At 38.7% G+C, this 21,671-nt stretch overlaps 8 protein-coding genes across 12 annotated transcripts; 3 read left to right on the top strand and 5 right to left on the bottom strand.

Annotated features, from left to right (window-relative positions):
• Nucleotides 1-24: 24 nt before the first annotated feature.
• Nucleotides 25-3,398, bottom strand: LOC108834444 (probable LRR receptor-like serine/threonine-protein kinase At2g16250). Its single transcript, XM_018607780.2, has 4 exons — nt 1,170-3,398; nt 946-1,077; nt 825-847; nt 25-747 (listed from the first exon to the last, which is right to left on the bottom strand). The coding sequence occupies exons 1-4, from the start codon at nt 3,065-3,067 to the stop codon at nt 179-181; spliced, it is 2,622 nt and encodes an 873-aa protein (XP_018463282.2). The 5' UTR covers nt 3,068-3,398; the 3' UTR covers nt 25-178.
• A 964-nt stretch (nt 3,399-4,362) lies between these two features.
• LOC108852770 (F-box/kelch-repeat protein At4g39240-like) lies at nt 4,363-5,694 on the top strand. Its single transcript, XM_057007410.1, is given in 2 exon segments — nt 4,363-5,049; nt 5,051-5,694. Coding segments are annotated over 2 exon segments (1,155 nt in total). The 5' UTR covers nt 4,363-4,386; the 3' UTR covers nt 5,543-5,694.
• A 372-nt stretch (nt 5,695-6,066) lies between these two features.
• LOC108855039 (F-box/kelch-repeat protein At4g39240) lies at nt 6,067-7,592 on the top strand. Of its 2 annotated transcripts, none has more exons than XM_018628727.2 (2): nt 6,067-7,283; nt 7,356-7,592. In XM_018628727.2, exon 1 carries the CDS (start codon nt 6,113-6,115, stop codon nt 7,253-7,255), a length of 1,143 nt encoding a protein of 380 aa, XP_018484229.1. In that variant the 5' UTR covers nt 6,067-6,112; the 3' UTR covers nt 7,256-7,283; nt 7,356-7,592. The 2 variants fall into 2 exon arrangements, with proteins under 2 accessions (XP_018484229.1, XP_018484228.1); XM_018628726.2 differs by having other exon boundaries at nt 7,377-7,592.
• A 10-nt stretch (nt 7,593-7,602) lies between these two features.
• On the bottom strand, nt 7,603-8,789 carry LOC108855041 (uncharacterized). 4 transcript variants are annotated; one of them, XM_018628734.2, is made up of 3 exons: nt 8,564-8,789; nt 8,069-8,248; nt 7,603-7,845 (listed from the first exon to the last, which is right to left on the bottom strand). In XM_018628734.2, exons 2-3 carry the CDS (start codon nt 8,246-8,248, stop codon nt 7,750-7,752), a joined length of 276 nt encoding a protein of 91 aa, XP_018484236.1. In that variant the 5' UTR covers nt 8,564-8,789; the 3' UTR covers nt 7,603-7,749. The 4 variants fall into 4 exon arrangements, with proteins under 4 accessions (XP_018484236.1, XP_018484233.1, XP_018484234.1 ...); XM_018628731.2 differs by having other exon boundaries at nt 8,069-8,254; XM_018628732.2 differs by having other exon boundaries at nt 8,069-8,269.
• Nucleotides 8,790-8,940: 151 nt separating this feature from the next.
• LOC108855040 (protein RER1A) lies at nt 8,941-10,521 on the bottom strand. Its single transcript, XM_018628730.2, has 4 exons — nt 10,366-10,521; nt 9,705-10,057; nt 9,425-9,605; nt 8,941-9,228 (listed from the first exon to the last, which is right to left on the bottom strand). The coding sequence occupies exons 2-4, from the start codon at nt 10,052-10,054 to the stop codon at nt 9,184-9,186; spliced, it is 576 nt and encodes a 191-aa protein (XP_018484232.1). The 5' UTR covers nt 10,055-10,057; nt 10,366-10,521; the 3' UTR covers nt 8,941-9,183.
• Nucleotides 10,522-10,818: 297 nt separating this feature from the next.
• On the bottom strand, nt 10,819-14,583 carry LOC108855217 (glucose-1-phosphate adenylyltransferase large subunit 3, chloroplastic). The gene is made up of 15 exons (XM_018628980.2): nt 14,372-14,583; nt 13,593-13,827; nt 13,380-13,502; nt 13,141-13,311; nt 12,951-13,043; nt 12,749-12,832; nt 12,604-12,659; nt 12,430-12,523; nt 12,159-12,344; nt 11,998-12,078; nt 11,823-11,909; nt 11,632-11,736; nt 11,440-11,546; nt 11,285-11,345; nt 10,819-11,164 (listed from the first exon to the last, which is right to left on the bottom strand). The coding sequence occupies exons 2-15, from the start codon at nt 13,812-13,814 to the stop codon at nt 11,063-11,065; spliced, it is 1,572 nt and encodes a 523-aa protein (XP_018484482.1). The 5' UTR covers nt 13,815-13,827; nt 14,372-14,583; the 3' UTR covers nt 10,819-11,062.
• Nucleotides 14,584-16,030: 1,447 nt separating this feature from the next.
• LOC108855218 (40S ribosomal protein S25-4) lies at nt 16,031-17,071 on the bottom strand. Its single transcript, XM_018628981.2, has 4 exons — nt 16,915-17,071; nt 16,750-16,824; nt 16,467-16,601; nt 16,031-16,263 (listed from the first exon to the last, which is right to left on the bottom strand). Exons 1-4 carry the CDS (start codon nt 16,915-16,917, stop codon nt 16,150-16,152), a joined length of 327 nt encoding a protein of 108 aa, XP_018484483.1. The 5' UTR covers nt 16,918-17,071; the 3' UTR covers nt 16,031-16,149.
• Nucleotides 17,072-19,539: 2,468 nt separating this feature from the next.
• LOC108854984 (uncharacterized) lies at nt 19,540-20,636 on the top strand. Its single transcript, XM_018628666.2, has one exon. It carries the CDS (start codon nt 19,724-19,726, stop codon nt 20,549-20,551), a length of 828 nt encoding a protein of 275 aa, XP_018484168.1. The 5' UTR covers nt 19,540-19,723; the 3' UTR covers nt 20,552-20,636.
• Nucleotides 20,637-21,671: the final 1,035 nt, after the last annotated feature.

Genomic DNA, 21,671 nt, shown 5'->3' on the forward strand with positions numbered 1-21,671 from the left:
AAACCAATTGAATAATAGTCCCCCCTCCCAGTATCATGATATCATCAAATCAAAACTGGTCGGGTTTGATTATAAATTTCTGGGAATTTTATTAACAAGATAAACAAATCATAACCACAAAGAGAAAAAAAAAACAAAATGTGAAAAAAATACAGTGTGTGTGTGAGTCCGTTTTTTTTTATAGATATACATCTTTCATACTTCGTCGACTCGAGGCGCCACGGCTACTTCCCCGCGTAGACGATCCAATCACTCCTTGAGATCTCGCTAAACCCTCCGCCTGAGACAGAAGGCTACTCGTTCCCGCCGTCACAGGATCCGAAGTGCTCTGTCTCCAGCTTCCGAATATTCTCCCGCTGCTCGACGATCCTCTCGAAGATCCAATCGTACGGAACCTCTCCGACTCGCTGCTGTCTTCCCTCACCACTCTCAGCGGATTCTCCAGCGCCTGCACCACGTGTCTCATCAGCGGCCGTCTCGTCGGTTTGGGGTTGAGGCAGGATCTGGCGACGATCGCCATCGCCCAGACTTCTTCCAAGAGGTCTTCGTCGACGAGGAGGGACTGGTCTAGGATGTTCGTCACTGGCTCTTTCTCTTGCGATGATATGTGTGGCATTATCTCTGCTAATATTCTTTTGAATTGTGCTTCTTCGCATCCGCTGATTCCGATTTTGCCTGTGATTAGCTCTAGTATTATCTTCCCGAAGCAGTAGACATCGTATGCACATGTTGCTGTTGCTGGAGAGTCTGGTGGAGAGAGAGAGAGATTGTTAGAAGATTGAGATTTTTTAATAATGTAAAAACAGTTGAAGATGAACTCTTACCAGGAACACTTTCTTGAGAAGACCTGAAGAGAGAAGAAAGAAAGAAGCTTTAATTGTTAGATGTTTTAATCTAAATCTGACTCAAGTGTTGAAGTGGAGAGAGAGAGAGAGAGAGACTTACTGGGATAATCTGCTGAGCAAGCGTGCGATTTTCTTTGGACGGCCATTGTTTTCTTGATGACAAGCTTTGCTGAAGCTTCCTAGCCTTACTTCAAACTTATCATCCAGCAGAATGCTGCTTGCTTGTACATCTCTTTTAAAAAAACGACAGTTACATTTGGTTATAGATCAGCATCACTATGAACATATTGGTGAATGGAAAGGAATTATGTTTTTTTTTTATACCTGTGGACGATAGATGGTGAACAGTCATGATGCAGGTAAGAAAGTCCCTCTGCTGCTCCCAATGCTATTTTCAACCTGGTGATCCAGTCTAGAGATTTCAATCCGTCGTCAACAAGGGAACTTGATTTGTAGAACAATGAGCTTGGCAAATCCCTGTTCATCATGTACTTATACACCAGCAGCTTGTGTGTTGTGCTCTCTAAGCATTTTCCTACGAATGGGACAATTCTCGGATGAGCAAACCGGCTGAAGAAATCCAACTCTGTTAGATAAGCTTCGTTGCTCTTCATCAACTCCAAGTTGATTCTCTTCACAACGACCTGAACTCCGTTTTCTAGAACTCCTTTGAAAAGATCACCTGATCTTCCTTTCTTGATCAGGTTCGCGTCTCCGAACTCCTTTGTGGCGTTGACCAGCTGTTGATAGGTAAATGACGTTCCAAGGCTCGCATAGTTTACAGAGACTCCTCCTCTTTCCGAGGGAAGTGTTTCATCAGGAGGCAATGGGCCTACGCCGTTGTTTCTCCCTCTAGGACGTGTACTGGTTGATGTTATGTTTCTTCTACGGACACAGAAGTTCACTGTTATCGGTAACAATATGAGAATGAGCATAACCAAAATAGACCCTCCAACTGCAGCAATTATGACAATAGTCCTTTGGCTTAGCCAGGGAGACTTAGGCTTCTTTTCCTCTGCAGGTTGCTGTCCGAAATTGTCGAAACTTAACCCCTTTCCGGAGTAAAACAAAGAGCAGTCTGACAATCCTCGCTGGTTCATTCGTCCCTGAAGACAATTGTTGCTCAAGGAAGCATTGATGGGCACAAAGTCAGGAACTTTACCTTGGAAATAGTTTCTTGTCAGATCAGCAACCCGGAACCTCCTCAGTATAAGTGCTAGATTGCCGTAAAACATGTTCCCGGATATGTTTAGCAATGAAACAGTAGAACCAAAACTGACAGTGATGTTAGGCAGCTCGTTGGAGAATTGATTTCCAGAAATATCTAGAATCTTCAGGTCTGGTAACGACCATAAGCTAGAAGGTAAAACGCCGGTGAAGCCACAGCCTCTGAAGTCAACGGTCTGCAGTTTACTCAGGAAACTAAACAGATCAGGAGGTAGGGATCCTGAAAGGCGGTTTCCAGCAACTACAAGTGTCTGCAAGTTTGTGAGCTCTTTGAGTTCTGATGGAACCGAACCAGACAGGTCGTTGAAGCTGAGATCAAGGTCAACTAAAGCAGAAATATCTCCAAGTGATGGAGGTATGGAGGAGGACAAGGCGTTATGTGATAGATTCAGACGTTGGAGCTTTGAGACTGCCCCAATTCTAGCCGGAATCAAACCATCTACAGAGTTTGAGGAAAGATCAAGAAATGATAAGTTCAGAAGAGATGTAAGAGACAGAGGAATGCTCCCTTGGATTGAGTTATTGGAAAGATCAAGAACCGTGAGGCGTGATAGCCCGCTCAAATTTGCAGGGATGGTTCCTGTGATTGAACAGGAGCTAAGGTCCAACACCTGCAAAGTCAACAGGCTCGATCCTAATAAAACAGGGATTGGACCTGGAAGAGAGAACCTCGAGGCGTTGAAAGAGGATAAACGGGAGAGACTGACGAGCGAGTCAACAGAGAATTGAGGGTTTTGATTGCCAACCCTTGTTCTTCTGAACCCTGAAATGTTGATATGAGTTACACTACCATTCTGATCACATCTGACGCCGTTCCAGTTCAGACAAGGATCGCCTTTGACAGGCCAATCTCTGCCTCTTAGCCCCAGAGAAGACCTTAGTACCAAAAGCGCCGATTTCTCAACCGGAGAAGAACTTGTCTGTTGCTCAAACGTTGACTCTAACAACAAGAGGAGGAAGAAGAAGAGAAGCAAGATTGTCTTCTTCTGATCCATCTTTGTTTCTCTTAACTCTGATGAGAAAATCTAACGACCCTTAAAACCCTTCAAGTCGTAAGATTCAATTGGAAAGAATCTTTGCAATTTATGGAGAAGCCATCACTCAGAATCAAGTAAAAAAGGAAAGTTTCTCTTTTGGTGACGTTCTATGATTCTTACCAACGAGATAAAAAGATGTATAAAAAGATGTTCTTTTTCTCTGTACCCTCTGCGACTTTCTGGTAATTAATGTTCTGTGCACTTACAGAATCAAAACTCATTGTTGGTTACCAATCATTTTCTTCTCTCTCTCTAGCTCTTCCATCTTCTTTTTTCCTCTAGATTTAGAGAGAGAAAGATGGAAAGTCTTTAATAAAATACGAAACTAACTTGAATAATAATATTTTAATATTGTAGTTTGTTACGGAACTGTTCTGGACAGAGAAAGCTTCATTACTGGTCAAGAACAGCGGCCGGTTCAGACAACAGAGTGTAAGAAGTGAAAAAAAAAGAGAGATAGATGGGATCCTTTCGTTATAATACCCGCTGGCACGTCGTTCCCAAGATTTATGGTTAGATTTTGGATACGACATCGTCTTGATTAGTTTTGACTCTCAACGATCCCGCCAAGACAGCTTAACGAACTCTCAATATATATCATTTTTAATATTTTAAAAATATTATCCATTTTTATAAAAATGTTAAAATCAATGATAGAATAGTAGTTAGAATAATAATTGATTTGATTCTACATATAATTTAATTACAATTTTCTCGTATTAAATCGACTAAAGATAAGTAATCGTGGCTCTATTTATGAGAGAAATCAAGAAAAAGTCAACGTTCAAGTGTGACATAGTATTAGTCAGCATTTTCACCCACACCCACAAAAGTCAACCCCAAGATATACAACAATTTGATTGACATTATTGTATGGTTGAAGATACACATTTGATAACTAACAAGTTAACATCAGTCAAACTTTAGTGCTATTTTTACATGACACAATACTTCTGATCATAGATTCATCAAACTACCTGAAGTACAAATTGATATTCAATGTTTGCAAAACTGAGTTAGATTGGACCATTTGTCATGTTTATATAGCTTCAGAATTAACATAAAATATGAACGTCAAATAAGTTAACCAATACTCCAATGTTTTCACAGATGTGTGTTTCCATGTGGAATTAAGAAAACTACAAAATATACTGGTACCGTTTAAAAGACTAGATATACCGTTTCGTAGACGATATGGGCCTAAACGATTTAATTATAAATAGCAGGCCCCATCTTTTCATATCTTTCCTGCGGTTGACATTTCACAGCGAACGGGTATGCATCTTTTAACTGTTACAAGTTCCTCTGGCTCTAATGCCGAGAAACCGCCACAGAAGAAGAAGAAGAAAGTGCATGGTCCGAGGCCATCTTCGCTCTTGCTACTTCCAGATGAATTATCTCTGAACTGTTTAGCACGCGTGCCTCGATGTTACCACCCGTCGGTCTCACTGGTGTCCACAACCTTGAGGCGTCTCATCGCTTCGCCGCAGATTTACGTAGAAAGGTCACTACTTCGCCGGACGGAGCACGTCCTTTACGTTGCGCTTAGATCTGAAGTTACAGAAACCCCTCGATGGTACACTCTCAATCTCAAACCTTTCGGACAACAACAAGAATCTGGAGTAGTTAAACACAGTTTGGTTCCTGTCCCGTCGTTCCCTTCGGTTCCTCCTTGGGGAATGTCTATCGTCACCGTCGGTTCAGAGATTTATGTTATCGGTGGATGCGTCGACGAAAAGTTCGTCTCCATTGGGTTTGTCATCGACTGTCCATCGCAGACGTGTCGCTTCCTCCCTAGCATGAAGCAAGAACGCGGCTGCGCCGCCGCAGGAATCGTGGACGGGAAGTTGTACGTGATCGGAGGGTGTAACCCTCGGTCTTTGAACTGGGTGGAGGCTTTTGATCTAGAGACTCAAACTTGGGAGACTGAAGAGTGAGTACAACAACGTGGAGGTGTACGAGAAAATGATCAGGAGTTTCGTGATGGGCGATAAGATCTGCGTCATGGATCGAAAGAATAGCTTTTTTTACGATCCCAAAGAAGGGAGTTTTGAGATGGACCCGTTGTTGAACAAACAGTGGAGTGTGGGTTCTTGCGTGATTGATGACAAGTTGTACTCGTTTGGTCGGGAGAATGTGTTTGGTCGGAAGAATACGATATGGGAGTTTGATACTGTCGGGAGGGTTTGGAGGGAAGTGAAGGGTCTTGAAGGTCTTCCTGATAAGGCTGAAGGATCCAAAATGGTGAATTATGGTGGCAAACTTGTGATTTTGTGTAACCTTCAAGAGCGTTTGACGGAGATTTGGTATACAGAGATTGAATTGGAAAGGAGGGAAGGAGGAGAGGTTTGGGGGACGATCTTGTGTTCTAGTCTTGTGCTGGCTTTGGAAGATGCATATGTTGTCTTACGATCTCTAGCTGTGTCATTTTGAAAACGTAATGGAGCAGCCTGGTCTGGTGTGTTCGAGATGAAAATCTAAGGCTATAAACTATTGGATGTTGAATTTTCTTGCCCTTGTTTCTTTCTGGTACAAATCTTTGGAAGTTGTTATATTTATTTATGAATAGCTTTGTGACCTTATCGACAAGTGTTTTTGAATTGTTTGAATTTTAACATGGTCAAAGCTCTACGTGGAGTGTGACGTTGCCTTGGTGAAAAAAATTAAACCGAACGATGAAGATCTTATCCTGAGTGGGATGCATTATTAGTTCTAGTGTTCTACCACTCAACCAAAATATCACTATGTATATCAAGGGCTTAAAGTTTACCTAAACATAACGTTTCATAACGTTTTCAATTTTTCATAACCGTTTTCAATTTTTCATAACGTTTCATAACCGGTATGGTTTCATAAACATAACGTTTTAAATTTTTAATTTTTTTGGAAGCGTTTCATAAACGATACATGGGCCTAAGCCCATTTAAAAGATGAAATATAAATACGAGACCCCTTCCTCCCTTCTCTTCCTTGCTACGCCGTTGACATTTGACAGCGACGGTTATGCAACTTTCAACCCGTACAAGTTCCTCTGACTCTAACGCCGAAGAACCGCCGAAGAAATTGCATAATCATGCGCCACCGTCGCTGTCACAACTTCCAGATGAAATAACTCTGAGCTGCTTAGCACGCGTGCCCCGATGTTACTACCCGTCTGCTTCACTGGTCTCCACAACCCTGAGGCGTCTCATCGCTTCTCCGCAGATCTACGCAGAACGGTCGTTACTCCGCCGCACAGAACACGTCCTCTACGTCGCGCTTAGACCTTACTGTACGCAAACCCTTCGATGGTACACTCTCAATCTCATCGAACCTAATTTCGGACAAGAAGAGTCCGGATCAGTAGTTAAACACCGTTTGGTTCCTGCTCCGTCGTTCCCTTCGGTTCCTTACTGGGGAATCTCTACCGTCGCCGTCGGTTCAGAGATTTACTTCCTCGGTGGATGCGTCGACGGCAGCTTCGTCTCCACTGCGTTCGTCGTCGACTGTCCGTCTTACACGTGTCGCTCCCTCCCTAGCATGAAGCAAGAACGAGGATGCGCCGCCGCGGGGATCGTGGACGGGAAGTTGTATGTGATGGGAGGGTGTGACCCTCTGTCTTCGAACTGGGTGGAGGCTTTTGATCTAAAGACTCAGACTTGGGAGACTGTGACGTGGGGTCTTTATAACAACGTGGAGGAGGTGTATGAGAAAACGATCAGGAGTTTCGCGATGGATGATAAGATCTGCATAATGGATCGAAACAGTAGCTTTGTTTACGATCCTAAAGAAGGAAGCTTGGAGAGTGACTTGTTGTTGAACACGCGGTGGAGGGTGGGTTCTTGCGTCATTGATGACAAGATGTACAGTTTTGATCTGGAGAATAAGTTATGGGAGTTTGATCCTGTCTCCAGGGTTTGGAGCCAAGTGAAGGGTCTTGAAGATTTTTCCGTTGAGCGTTGTGATGTTTCTAAGATGGCGAGTTATGGTGGCAAAATTGCGATTTTGTGTAACCTTGATAGGCGTTCTACGGAGATTTGGTACACGGAGATCGGGTTGGAAAGGAGGGAAGGAGGAGAGGTTTGGGGGACCATCTTGTGTTCTAGTCTTGTGCTTGCTTCCGATGGTTTTTCTACCATTGTACGATCTCTCTCTGTGTCATTCTGATGAGTGATGATGACACTACTCCATTGAGGTCAGTAACCTTGCCCCCTTTGTGATTACCGGTGCACCATTTATCACTTTCTTTGTTATAATATCTATGTAGAATGTTATTTTTATGTTGCAGCTTACAGGTTTAAGTTTGAAAATGTATTTGAGCAGCTTGGTTTGATCGAGATGAAGATCTAAGGCGATAAACTATTGGATGTTGAATTTTCTTGCCCTTTGTTTCTTTCTTTTGCAAATCTATGGATGTGGTTTTATTTTATTTTATTCTTATGACGTGAACTTATCATCCACCAAGGGCTTCACTGTTTTTTGCAAATTTATATTTTGGGAACTAGTAAGGGAAATTAGCACGAACTCAAAAGATTATTCACCGTCAGATAGAAAGGTCTCAAGACGTTGATTTACAAAAAAAAAGAAAGACGTTGATAAACAAGAGGAAAAGGACATGTGGAATCTTCAAAGCGCACTGGGATGAGAAGGAACCAAATTCTTTAATCCGAAACAGTTGTTTGAAGAGGCAACTGACTCTCGACTCCCTTGGCTTCCTCAGCCTGCTTCTCAGCCACAGCCTTGGATAATCCAAACATCTGATAATCAATCCCCAAAAGCTTTTTCAAGTTAGGAGAGAGAGAGATGTTCACCAAATCAAAAGCATATTGCTTGAAGCCAGAAATCAATACATCTCAGACAGGATAAAGATTTGTCACATAGATAAATATTAAGAGAACAGCAGCGAGACTCTTTCTTTAGAGAACCAAAACAATATAGCTATAGCTGATAAGAGAGAGAGAGAGTTGAGAAAGAGGGAACCTTGCTGATGGTCTTCTGGAAACAGGTCTTGTGTTCATCCATGGAGGCATGAATGAACTCATCGATGTGATCCTTGACGTCCTCAAAGAAAGTGGCATCTTCCTTTACCTTTCTCCTACATGAAGCCATGGCTGGTTTCTGAGGAGGGTTTTGTGTTTGATCTTTTGGTGCTGTCTCCATCTGTTCCTGCAAAGAAAATAACTAAAAATCAATGATCAAAATTTAAACAAAAGTCCATCCCAACTAAATACAGAGCAACCTATAATGTTCCAAGAAGAAAAAAAAAACAGAAAATTTAACTTTGGGTATTGCTCAAGCACACACAAACCAACCGATTCCACAACGATTACTTACAGTAAGAAATATACACACCAAGTGTTCGATCGAATGCCAAGCAGAAACGAACAACAAAAAATCGAGATCAAAGTGGAAACTTACAGGTCGACAACGTTGCAAAGTTGATTCTAAAAATCAATAAGAGCTTAAAATTTTTACCTTTCTTTCTGCTTCTTCTTCTTCTTCTTTTTCTAGAGAGTTCTCTGCTAGACAAATCAATAAAAGTCTCGATGAATGTATATATAGTCGGTTCGAGAAGAATACGGTCCTTGGAGAGCAAGGGGTAGAAAACGCTGCGTTTTGTACTTAAAAGGGCTGACTTCAAAATAATTAGGCCTTTCCAAGGGCCCAATAAAAACTTGATTACCAAAATGTTGAGTTGGAACCATGATCGATTACCAAAATGTTGAGTTGGAACCATATGATCATTACACAAACTGATCAGTCCATGTCTTACAATGGTATTTTGTACAATGCTGTTTTCGAAGAACCAATTGAGGCACAGAGGGTCGTGTCGTGCGACGTGTTCAGTCAAGTTTGAAGCCAAATTCATTCGTAGAATTATTTGAAGTAAAGCAACAAAACAAATAGTAGTAATACATACAAGGACCAATTTTTCTCCGAGCTAAAATAAGAACAAATTCGAATCTCATCCTGTTTTCTCATTTTCTTGTGTTTACCCATCTAATTCTTACCTGTAGGCTGTAGCTGCATAGATCTGTCCGTCAATGGAAAAAAAATAGTCCAAAATGATTTTTCTAACAACAAGGGTCATCAGATCAGTCCGCACGTGAGCCGCTGCTGCTACTCCGTCCACCATATTTCTGTCACACAGACAAAGAGAAGGTGTCGATAGTAAAAATACAAAACCAAGAAAGGAAAGGACTTTATATACGAATTAACCTAAGTACCTAACTAATCTCAAAGTCAGTAACTTTCCATCTATATGACTGACTCTATGCACACATATATGAATGGGGAAAAGTTGAGAGTTGCAAATTAAAAAACAGTGTTGTTAACCTGTTTGCCGAAGCTGAAAGGGATGTACTTGTACTTGATCATGTGAGAGATCTGGCGTCTCATGGTGAGAAAAAAGAGAACGATCCAATAGCAAAGCAGGATAGGCCAGAAGACAGGAACGTCAAACACCGAGAAGAAAGTCATCACAAACGCAATGCAGAAGGCCTTTGTCATTGAATACCTGAGAAAGAGATAGTAAAGATTGAGACAAGAAAAGCATTCCTATATATATCATTTATAAGAAAGCCTCTTAAGAAATAATAAAAAAATGAAATAATACCAGAACTTGAACTCAGGGAGACGGCGGATAAAAGGCTTGAACTCATCAGAACCTCTGGTAGGAAGAGAAGGACCATCAGAGGCCCCACCAGAAGCCTCAGGATCAACAAGAGGGGACAAGAAGCCAATGAGGAGATTGAGAAGGTAGATACCAAGACCATAGGCGATGATGTAGAAGCCCTGAAGGTAGTAGACCCTCAAACAGTAGGAAAGGGCAACAAGAGCAGTACCAATCCACCTGTAAGTGGGAAGAGGAGTAGTCTTGTCAAGGTAGTGTTGGTAAATCCTCCAGGCCTCATGTGCTTTCTGTTGAACTGGCGTTGCCACACTTTCACCTCCGCCAACGTCCATAACCTAATGTTAAGAGGATAAAACAAAAAGCTTTCAATTAAGAAACGAAGGGTCTTGGCTCATAGGAAAAATAGCTATTAGGAGGAGCTACAACTAAAATGGGCATTGACTATATATATTTCCGTAGCTTAATCGATTTCAGAGTACTGGAAACTCATAGCGAACCAACTCTCTCTCTCACAGAGCTACACGATTCCAAACAACAAAGATCTGTGAACGAGAATCAGATGATGTAAAACCCCTCTATGAATCGACCGAGATTGGGAAAAACACACTGAAAACCTGAGATCACTAAGGTTGAAAGGACTTACGGAAGATGATGATGAAAAAGAGCTGATTGCTTCTCTATCCACAGAACCGAGCAGATCTGACCAAAACGATTTGATCCTGCTTTTATTATTCTTTCATGTTTCCTCAAAGTTACTTTTATCTGATTTGACCCCCCCCCCAACATTTTCTAAATACTCAGTTTAACGCCCTCGACTATTTACGCTAAACTAAAACCCACCAAAAACGTTATTATTACCTCTATAAGCCTTTTAACTAAAAGAAGAATTATGAATTTACAGTAATTGAACTATAAACACGTTAACCAGTCAATAAGTGAATCAGCAGATCACATACACATGAGTGAGTGGGGTTTGACGTTGTGTATATAACCAATGAGCCATACTGATACCATTCAATATATTATGATCACTAGTTTCTTGTCGCATGAATACGTTCAGAGTAATAATGATGGTTCATGTGAACCAACATGCAAGAAGAAAAAGATACATTTATTTATTTTATTTCTCTCTCTGTATTCAAAAGGAGATTGATAGATCACACTCTTATTATATAAAAGCTTAAACTTTGGCTTTGGTTCTAGAGTTGCACACTAATTTACATTAATAACAATATCTCACAACCATCTCTGTTTTCACTTCCCTCAACCAAAAAAAGAAACGTTCGGCTAGATAGATCGTTGGTCCAGAGTGAGTGTTCAATCAGATCACTCTCCCTTGTTCATATGACAGTTCCGTCTTTAATGGTTGCCTTTTCCACAACCACAGTGATACCAGATCGAATGTAGAATCCCTCCTCTGGCCTATCAGCTTCTTGCACATCCTGAAAGCAAACACACACACAACAACCCTGTTAATAATGTTGAATCTCTCCCAAGACTTGATCAGCAAAGGCCAAAAAAAAAAAGAGTAAATAATTAAGAATGGAGAAGAAAACATATACCTCTTTGTTCAAGATCATCACGTTCGTCCCGATCTTTGCATTCTTGTCAATGATGCATTTCCTTCATTGTAACAACAAAAAAAGAAGATAAACATCAGGACTTTAGGAACTAAAACTATTTGAGAAGAAGACATAAGGAGAGTTCGGTTTGGTACCTGATCTTTGTATCTCTGCCAATCCCAATTGGAACATTGCCTTCCGCCAGCAGAGACGCTATCTCAGATTCCGTCTGGTAACTATCCGCTCCCAACATTAAAGTATCCTGCATGTGAAGAAAACCCACCAAAACTTTCAGTTTTTTTTCTTTTAATCCAACAATCTGTCAGTGAGTCCTTTATTTCACAGACCTGAAGCTCAACACCATAGTCAAGGCGTGATCTTTCACCAATGATGGAGCGTTGGATGCTGCATTCTCCCAAGAAACATCCGTGTGATATTATCGAATCCACTATCTGCAAATCAAAAAGGGATCCATTAGTGAACCAATAGATACTCATATTATTCACAGGCAAAATAAGGAGGAGAGTAGTGTGTTTACGCGGCATTTCTCGGTTTTGGTGGGAGGTAGAAACCGAGGAGAAGTGTAGAAAGGTGTATCCTGATCATAAAACTCAAACTTGGGATGCTGCTTATGAACCAAATGTTAAAAGTTAAAAGTTAAAAGGAGACATTTCTTGAGTATTGAATATCAAAAAACTAACTAACTAACTAACCTCCTCGACAAGAGCAAGATTAGCTTCATAGAAGCTCTTTATTGTTCCAATATCTTCCCAATAGTCTCTGTAGATATACCCCTACAGAGAGAAAGAAAGATTGAATCATTTTTTTTCAATTAAAAAACTCATTAAATTGTTTTTTTTTAACATTTCCTTACTTGAACATTGTGATCTCTGATAGCAGCAGGAATGATCTCAGAACCAAAGTCATTGGAACTGGGATAGTGCCGTGTCAGAAGCTTCAGCAAAGCTTCGGTTTTGAAACAGTAGACTCCCATTGATGCAATGTATGGAGATTTCACTGCTTCTTGTTGAGACAGTCCAACCATTGTCGTATCACTTTGCTGCATCAACGTTTTAGCACTAGTCAAAAACTACAGAACTAGTAAACATTCAGTTTTATTTTGGAGATAAATTAAAAGCATTTACCATTGATTTCAGATCGATGCCAGTTGGTTTCTCAGAGAAATGGACTACACGTCCGCTTCGATCAATGTTCACTAGTCCATAATCCGATGCACGACTAAACCAAAGCAAACCAAAGGTTACTTATAAAACTTCAAAAAACAAAGTTAATCATAATATGCATATATAGAAACTAACCTCTCACCCACTGGCGCGCATGAAAGAGTAATATCCGCGTTGCTATCAACATGGTACTGTTCCAATGCATATTGTTTGGAGTTAGTCAGCAAAAAAAAAGTTTTAGGACTCTTAAGAGAAACTTGTTTATTATCATCTTAGTTACCTGAACGAAGTCCATATAATTCATTCTGTAGAGATGATCTCCGGACAAGATAATAATATTCTCAATGTTCCTGTTCTTAGCATCCTATATATATATAGTATAACAACAACAAAAAACCAACTGATTCATTCAGACCATTTCAAAGGAATCACAAAGTAAGAGGAGATTTCGTCAATGATCATCATAAGTTCTTTTTTCAAACCTCAAAAACCCACAGAAACTTTCTGACAGCATCTGCTGTTCCTTGAAACCACTTCTTCCCCGCTTCACCAGGAGTTTGTGTAGCAGCTAGAACCTGTGTCAAGTAGTTTTACCTTTGCTTAGTTCATGGAGAAAATTAAAAAAACTGAGAAGGCGTTCAAAGAAAGCAAATTGTTGTATATATTATTAACCTCAACGAAACCATCTCCAAAGTTGATGCCATTCCCGAAATAAGTACGAGCCAAATGGCGGTTGAGGGAAGCCGAGTTAAACTGAGTCAGCACGAAGATCTTGTTGATGCAACTGTTTATGCAATTACTCATCGGGATGTCTATCATCCTATAGCATCCACCCACTGGAACCTGCACAAAACAAAAAAGACTTTTAACTTTTTGATGAGTAAAAAAAAAAAAGAATTAATGAGACTCACAGCTGGTGTAGCAGCTCGCTTGGTGAGAGGGAAGAGTTTAGCTCCATTGCCTCCTCCCAGAATGATTGCTGCTACATTTTTGGGATCTGCTTTTTTTCTCTCCAACAGCGAGGGCTTTATTCTCTGCAAACAAACAAAACAAAAACAATCAATTTTTAAGGGAATTCTCTAAGACAAAGAGTTTTTGATGAATCTCTCTGATCAATAACCTACCAAAGCCTCTTTAGCACTCTTTGACGTAGCAACCGCATAAGCAACACCTGGCCTCGACGACGTTCTGTATCTGAACTCCTTGGAACTTGAATCTGAAGCAAAACGTTTAGAGAAGCTTCCTTTGTTGATCTTCTCACCCCAAAACTTGTTCTCTACAATATTGTAACCGTTTTTGGACAAGACAGTGTTTGTCCCCAAACCCAAGTAGCAACAAGAATCCATCTCTTGTAATAAGCTGAAATGAAACAGGACAGAATCGTAAAGCTTGTTAGTAAAACAAGTAAAGTGAAACAACACAATAAAAAATACTGTAACCGAGTACCAAAAAAGAGCGTATCTTCAACATAGAATAATCTTTGTGCAGGTAACAAATCTTTTAAAACATAGAAACAACAAACAGTTGCCTAAAAAAAGAGATTATAACTTTTAAACATGAACCGAACAAGTGTGAATGTGTCTGAACCAGATAAAAATAGGTACATCCAGGTAGGTTTTCAGATCACTGGATTATAGAAAACTAGAACAATGACAAGCTCATGATTAATAGCTAGACAAATTCGTATCATGAGAGAATAGGAAATCTCCAAAGGTGAAAACTTTATGAATATTCTGGAAACTTTATAAACCTCAACAGTAAAACAACAAAACACACTCAAAATATGAAGGAATACATTCTTACATTACTACTACACCTTGATAGTTAGAAAGGAAACAATCATTAACAAAAGACAGAGATATATATATATCTAGAAGATGGTGGAACAGATGAGAGAACTCACCGGAATGTAAAGACCTTACTCGTGTTCTCTGTTTTTTTTTTTTTGATTAATGTGATGTGTCCTTCATGCACCTCAGAGGAAAGAACAAGGCGAAGTGGTCAGTGAGGAGCTTCCAAAGCTTGATCTGTTATTTATTCTGTAATTTTTTTTATCTTCTTTCAAAGTGGGAATTTACAGTTTTAATTCATCTTCTATCTGGTTACAATTTTTTTTTGGTTTATGTTATAAGTTTGTTGTATTCTTCTTATTCCCATTACAAAAAGGTGCTGAATTTCTTATTTTATTTTTATTTTTAGTAAGAAAAAAAATAAAAATATCTACCCTTCTCGGTATCTTGTTTTCAGAGATATTAGTTATTATTAGAAAAAATAGGAGACTAAGTTCAAGTGGCAGTGGACGGGCCTGAGACGCTAACACGTTTCAGGTTCGATATTCCTGCTATGCGAAACTAAGTCACATTGTTCTGTTCACCTAACGCGGATATGGGTCCATGCCTTAGGACCCATTTGAATGTCCAGGAAAAGGAGTCTATCCGCGGGCTTGCGACTCCCCTGAGGGTTAGGTCTGGTTCCAATAGTGACCCGGGTTTAACCCTTTTGTTTTAAAAAAAAAAAAAATAGGAGACACCACGTTCTCTGCATATATTTATGATAGAAAAATATTATAACTTGTACAAGTGAATCTTGATTTGAATTTGAAACAGTAAAATAAGACTATCATCTTTCACAAAGATCATGTGAAATGTTACCAAACAAAGGCATAGGTGTCCGTGTCTGACAATGAAAGTCACTGAACCAAAAATGAACGACTCTCGTTTCTCGGCTCCCATACTTTTTGCTTCGGGGAAGCATATGGGACATGTGGCGCTCAAACACAGTTCTGTCTACTTGTATGTGGACCCAAGCCCTTTTTAATCCTCATTGGCCCAGCCTAGAGGTGCTCTATATAGTCCGTACACGTCATATCACGCCAAAAATGCATTCGAATCTCTATGAGATTTACTCATTTGATTAAATGAAATCATCCACCAACGGCAGAGTTTAAGAGACGGATTGCAATAATAAACGTCAAAGGAGAAAGTTTGATTTGTCGAGGGCGATGTTTTGCAAATATTAATTTGTAACCCAGTATAGGAATTTGATTTTGACTAGAATTGCAATGGCCCCTTTGATTAACGGGGGAGAAGGCGAGATGGAAGGGCCCATCACGCAAGGATAATGCTATATGTCGGACAATTATTTAAATGTAAATCTACACTCAAGCGTGAGTCCAATTAGCTAAATATAAACACTAGAATCGTTTGGTTAGAAGACAAATATACAAGTACTTTAGTCAAAGTGACCGTGAAACTTTTCACGTAGGCAGCCATGGTGGGCTGCAGACACTTCCATTTCGCAGGGTGTGAGTAGTATTCTAGTATTACATGAGCTATCATTTTCATGTTTTATTTATAAACCATTTTCTTGCTGAAATTAACTGGCGTATTAGTTGCAATTGCGCATAAGGTAAAAAAAAATGAGAGCTTTTTCATATTGAGTTAAATTATTACAAATTACGTTTTTTTTAGATTGATTGATGCACAACCACACCGGAACCGGTGCATGCGCGTTAAAGAAAATATTACTAACAAATTTGGATAACGGTTTGAATCAAATTAAGTAGTGTCAATGCATCTGTAAAATAGCAATATATCTCTGAAAACAAGATTCTAACAAGTTCTTGAAGAACCAAACAAAGGAGGTAAAGAAGAAAAAAAAACAAATAAAGAGCAAAACATATTAGGTGTTGGTGGCACGAGTGTAGATCTGCTGGCTCGAGTGAGCAGCGACCATCCTGATCACACCTTTCGCCATTAGCTCCCTAATAGCCCTCCTTGCTAGAGACCCGTTAATCTGCATTTTACAACATTATTCAATACGGATCACAGTAGTTTTGAAGAACAAGACAAGATCGAGATTGATAACTTAATTATCTACTTGGTTAAAATGTTGAAGCAACCCAATCTCATGAACGACATCATATTACTAACTAGAATCATACTACTCTTAATTTTCAGACATAAACTAGAGAGGCAAGAAGTAAGTAGAAAACATACCCTCATACGGTCGGAGAGAATGGAAGGGGTGATGAGCTTGAACTTGGGAGCTTCGGTGAGAAGCTTGTCGTAAGTAGCCTGATCAAACAACACCATGTTGTTCACCTTCTCCTTTTGCTTTCCCTTGCTCCACTTCTGTTTTTCACAACAATAGAAAATGAAAAATCCAATCAATGCCAATCAACAACAAATGATACCAAATATCAATAGCATTGATCACAGTTAACAGAAACCTACATTGCAGCTAGCATGCATATGTCTATAGGAGAAAAAGAAAACGAACCTTCTTCTTCTGCTTCCCGCCTCCGGATTTCGCTGGCTTAGATGACGGCGGCGGAACCTTGTCCTTCTTTGGCGCCTGTTAAAATGAATATAACGATTCAGATGATAGAAAGAAGAAACATAGATCTGCTTCCAAGAGAGAGAGAGGATAGAAATATAGAGATACCATGTTGACTTCAAACGGAGACGGAGGAGCAACGGCGACTTAGAGGTGGTGAGAGATGAGAAGGAGGAGGGGGAGGCCAAGGTAGAGATCTATCTAGGGTTTGCTCTTATAACCTCTAGGTTTTCTGAGGTTTCATCTTGACGTGTATTCGATTCGGGCTATTATAATGAAAAAGCCCATAATAATGTTTTTATTTTGTTCAACTGAAGCCCATATAATCTTTAGGATTCTCTTGTTTTACTTTGATAAGAGAGAAACAAGAATTGTCTTATTTTATTTCCTTGCATGAGATCGAAACCATACTAAAGCATAAGTGTACAGCTTAAAAATTTAGACCAGAATTGATAAACATTTTCGTTGGACTTACCTTCTACATAGTAATCTATTATTTGTGGTACCAAACACATTGACTAAACCAATAAAACATCGACAGTGTAAATAAGTTGTATGTCTTTTTTTTTTTTTTTTTTTTTGGTCAGCTGTCCATCTTAGTTAGATCAAGTGATGGTCCAACGAGCCGAGTCTCTGTGGAGTCCCTCCATCTGACCGGATCTGATCTATATGGGAAAAAATGTATCCTTTCTTTCTTGCTTCTTTAGCTAGAGCATCGGACCGTCCGTTCATGTTTCGAGGAATATGAGACAGTCTCACATCCTCAAAATTTTAATGGAGGCCCTGGAAAATTCCGATCTCTGTCGCGAATGCTGGCTACTCCCCCGGATTCGTAATCATGTCTACCAGATCCGTGCAGTCCGTCTCGAAGCTTATCGTGGTTATCCTCATATTCTTCATATATAAAGCTGTCCAAAGTAAACCTTCCATCTCAGCGTGCAGTGCTGATAGGCTCCTGATACATGCCCTTTATCCAAAAGATACATAGTCCATATAGTCCTTGAAACTCCACCCTAATCCACTAACGCTGCCATTATCAATCCATGAAGCATCAATTCGACAGGTAGGGATTCAGGGTATTCAAGGTGGCACTGTCTCCACTTCTTAAGCATCAATAAGCTGTATGTCTATAACATGGATATACCATATAGTTCACATTTTATTTGACCAAAAGACTTCACAATAAATACTCGCTGCCACGGAATAATAGTGACCAAAAACAAAGATCAGTATGTAGATAATTGGGCGATACATGTGATCATTTTTTTTTTTTTTGGGTTTATACCGGCATTAATAGGACAAGTTATGAACGATCCGAAACAACGAAGACACATTTCACTTGTGGATGTTACGAAACAACGAAGCCACCACCAATAATGAATTCTCCTTTAAACTTTTTGATAAAGGAACTGAAGCTTTTGTCAAAGTGTATCCAATAATGAAAATTTTAAATTTGAAATCATGAGTATATGCTTTTGGTTAGAAAGAGACAAGACATTAAAGAAACAACAAAGGTTTTTTTGACCTACAAGCCACTTCCATCTCTTAATCAAGAAGTAATTGCAATTTATATATTTTCTCAATTTCCTCACATGATATCTAGTGTGAAATGTAATACTAGACAAATATTAAGTGCTGGTTTTTTAAAATAAGATTTGAGTTAGCCAACGAGACAAACGCATCACATAAGAAATCATATTGACCATATTATATACAAGTCTAGCCTAATATATAACCGAAAATATATGTATTTCTAGTTCATAATATATATCCCGTACCAGATTACATAATAATTACATACCAAATTCAAGTCCTAAAAATTTTTACAATAAAGTTTATGAATATCAATTAATAAATACTATGTGCTACAAGTAATTTTCACATATCAATATACGACAGCTGCTTTACTGGACTAGTAAATCAAATACAAATGACTAAGTCACTAACATAGTGCGAGGTTGCTTTTGTTTTGTTTCAATCAAAAGTAATACAAGTATTAATTTTAATCTAATGCTATCTTTTTGCTGGAAAAAATTATCAAATATTTCCTTCTTCCTTTTAGAGTCTAGTAGGACATTACTAATGACAATTTTCCACAACTGATTGACTTATTGTATATGGGAATTTTGCAATACGCAATTAGTAGTCTGTCATAACTCATAAGCAGCATGGCAAATTGTATGTAAGAACTTTGTAACGAAAGGTGATCTTCCAAGAAGTGAATTTTGTAATTAACATGCTCTTAATCTTCTCATAGGTGTTATTCATTCCTAGTTATCGTTTTAACTTACCATGCATCATGCATGGGTTTAAATTTTCTTATATTTTAGAGAAGAAAATCGCAAGAATACGTGGGTTGCCGTCGGCCTCGTGGGATTAGTCTGGGCGAAGCCTGGGACCCCCACGGTTATCAAAAAAAAAAAAAAAAAAAAAAAAAAAAAAAAAAAAAGAAGAAAATCGTATGGAGTTGTGTAGGATTTCCTGTAAAGAGAATTTATACCACGTTTAAAATTTAATGAATGTAAAAAACAATAGTCAAACCGCGTTTTGTTGTAGAATGCAATACATTTAATTTTACTGTTTGTTTTTGGAACAATACTAGGATGAACATAAGTATTGTTTTTGAGTTGTATCAGCTTTTATTAATTAAAAAAAAATTGCTGTAAGAAACTATAGTAAACATCTCAAGCGCACTGAGTAACAACACACTATAAATACTCACATAGACCAAAGCTAAATTCTCGCAAGAAACAAAGTAAAAGAAAGAAAGAAAGAAAGAAAAGAAGAAGAAAGAGAAAAACATATTCTCCTCAGAGTAGATTCTCAACTTCTTTACATGAATCAAAACTGAGAACACAATTGGTCTCTTCTTCTCATAGAGATCATACCCTTCTTTGTTCGGTTATTCTCCTCACCAATGGATTCATTTACTACTCAGAAAACAAAACCAAGAAAGACGAAGAGGCTTGCGAGAAAGTCTCGTGTTCAGATCATCTTGGATATTGTTTCTCGGGCGATCGAGACAATTGTTGTTCTGGTTACGGTTGCTAAGCTCTGCTACCAGCTCGTTGTGGCGTTTCATGACTCTGGTGTCGCCGCGGTTATACTCGCAAACCGTAACCTCGCGTTTGTTGTGGGAAACGCGATAGTCATTGCTCTAATCGCTAAATCCGGCCTTCTCTCGAATCAAGAAGCTGTTCCGAAGTACAAAAGCAACGATCTTTACGAGGAGTTTGTTCGGGAGAGCTCAAAGAGAGAAGGAGTTCAACGGTCCGAGATGAGAAACAGAGGAAAACAGAGCGAAGCAGAGAACGAGGCTGAACAGAGCATAACCGAAACCAGACCAAAACAGAGTGAATCAGAGAAAGAAACGCAGAGCATAACTGAGAACATAGCAAAGCAGAGCAATTCCGACCAGGGAGAGGGACAGGTTGTAGTTGAGAAGAAGACAAAAAAGAGCATTTCTGAGAAGAGAGTGAAAAGGAGCAAACATGAGAAGCTAACAGAACAGAGCACTTCCGTGAAGAAGATGGAGAAACAGAATTTGGCTGAGGAGAGGCAGCAGATACAGAGTTACCAACGAAGCAAGTCAGAGAATGTGAAGGGTTTAAAGAAGAGTTGTTGTGGAAGGTTAAGGAGATCGGAGACAGATGCTTCTTCTGAAAGATTTGATTCTGACGATGAACTCCGATACAAGATCGAGTCTTTCATTGCCAAGCAGAGGAGAAATCAAAATGATGACTAGTTTGGTGTATGTATTTAGACATGAAAATATATCAAGATGCAACAAAATAACGATAGTTTTTTGCAAATATCATTCACGTTAAATTCTCAAGTTGTTGTGTTGCCTTTGGAAAACAGAGTATATTTCTCTCAACTAACGCCATGTGGTAGGTGAACCATTCTCAACAAGGTGTGCGTAGAGAATAAACCTTCGGTTTTGTTTATAACGTAAACAAGTGTAACTGTTTGGGTTTTATGGTGGTGAAATTTTGTGTTGTTACAGACCTTTTCAATTATTTTGATTTAGTTTAAGGAGCAAATGTCTAATTTTTTTTTCTAAAAAACATGTCTAAAATTTTATGTGAAATAACGGATAAAACTATATTAAAATTCATGTCAATTATTTTTTTAAGATATATCCGATAATTCTACATGTTCTAATGAAATTTACGTTTGAATGTATACTCTGAACTGTCCTATGAAATTGACACTATTCTTCGGACTATGTTAAATATTTCATGTAACTCTTTCTCCTTTAGCCTTATATAATTTATCCTTTTTAAGACTCAAAATCCATACATCTTAATTTACAACCATTAATAATTTTTTCTTCAAATGACTGGACCAAAGAAACTTTTATAAAATCATATCAATGTTATCTAAATGATTTTTTTAAGCTAATTTTGTTTTTTTCTTTGTATAACTCTGTAATGTTATCTACCATTTATGTGTTATGATCTTCGAAAACTCCCTGGAAAGAAAATTTATTTGTTACTAATGTGAAGACGCAGTAAATCAGTGGCGATGATATATTAATATCGTTTTTTTTTCCTAAAACAAATATTTCTAATTCAAAACAATTCATATCTATACAAATTTGGTATATAGGATCAAATTTAGAATATAATTTTTTTTTTGAGAAAAGTATCAGTAACTAAAATGATCTCTCTAATATAAGAGTCAATCTAAATAATCTATTACCAAAAGAAAACTATTTTTGGGTCAAAAAGAAGAAAAACTATTTTATGCAAGAATCCAAGAGAAGGTGAAATCTTGTCAATGCTCTCTCTCTCTTTCTAGATGTGTGAGCATGAGAGAGTTATGTAGATCTCTCTCTCTTCTTCTCTCCTTAGTTTGTTTTT

This window comes from Raphanus sativus, chromosome 4 (genome assembly GCF_000801105.2).
Source record: "Raphanus sativus cultivar WK10039 chromosome 4, ASM80110v3, whole genome shotgun sequence".
NCBI lineage: Eukaryota > Viridiplantae > Streptophyta > Magnoliopsida > Brassicales > Brassicaceae > Raphanus > Raphanus sativus.

Coding starts and splice junctions, on each gene's coding strand:
- LOC108855041 (XM_018628734.2), bottom strand. CDS start 8,248: ATGGAGACAGCACCAAAAGATCAAACACAAAACCCTCCTCAGAAACCA. Junction 7,846..8,068: donor TCCAGAAGACCATCAGCAAG/GTTCCCTCTTTC, acceptor ATTGATTATCAG/ATGTTTGGATTATCCAAGGC.
- LOC108834444 (XM_018607780.2), bottom strand. CDS start 3,067: ATGGATCAGAAGAAGACAATCTTGCTTCTCTTCTTCTTCCTCCTCTTG. Junction 1,078..1,169: donor TCACCATCTATCGTCCACAG/GTATAAAAAAAA, acceptor TTTTTTTAAAAG/AGATGTACAAGCAAGCAGCA. Junction 848..945: donor TTGCTCAGCAGATTATCCCA/GTAAGTCTCTCT, acceptor TTCTCTCTTCAG/GTCTTCTCAAGAAAGTGTTC.
- LOC108854984 (XM_018628666.2), top strand. CDS start 19,724: ATGGATTCATTTACTACTCAGAAAACAAAACCAAGAAAGACGAAGAGG.
- LOC108855039 (XM_018628727.2), top strand. CDS start 6,113: ATGCAACTTTCAACCCGTACAAGTTCCTCTGACTCTAACGCCGAAGAA.
- LOC108855040 (XM_018628730.2), bottom strand. CDS start 10,054: ATGGACGTTGGCGGAGGTGAAAGTGTGGCAACGCCAGTTCAACAGAAA. Junction 9,606..9,704: donor CTCCCTGAGTTCAAGTTCTG/GTATTATTTCAT, acceptor TCTCTTTCTCAG/GTATTCAATGACAAAGGCCT. Junction 9,229..9,424: donor CTTTCAGCTTCGGCAAACAG/GTTAACAACACT, acceptor TCTGTGTGACAG/AAATATGGTGGACGGAGTAG.
- LOC108855217 (XM_018628980.2), bottom strand. CDS start 13,814: ATGGATTCTTGTTGCTACTTGGGTTTGGGGACAAACACTGTCTTGTCC. Junction 13,503..13,592: donor AGAGTGCTAAAGAGGCTTTG/GTAGGTTATTGA, acceptor GTTTGTTTGCAG/AGAATAAAGCCCTCGCTGTT. Junction 12,345..12,429: donor GCATCGATCTGAAATCAATG/GTAAATGCTTTT, acceptor ACGTTGATGCAG/CAAAGTGATACGACAATGGT.
- LOC108855218 (XM_018628981.2), bottom strand. Junction 16,602..16,749: donor GCGGGAAGCAGAAGAAGAAG/GTTCGTTTTCTT, acceptor TGTGAAAAACAG/AAGTGGAGCAAGGGAAAGCA. Junction 16,264..16,466: donor TTCTCTCCGACCGTATGAGG/GTATGTTTTCTA, acceptor TGTAAAATGCAG/ATTAACGGGTCTCTAGCAAG.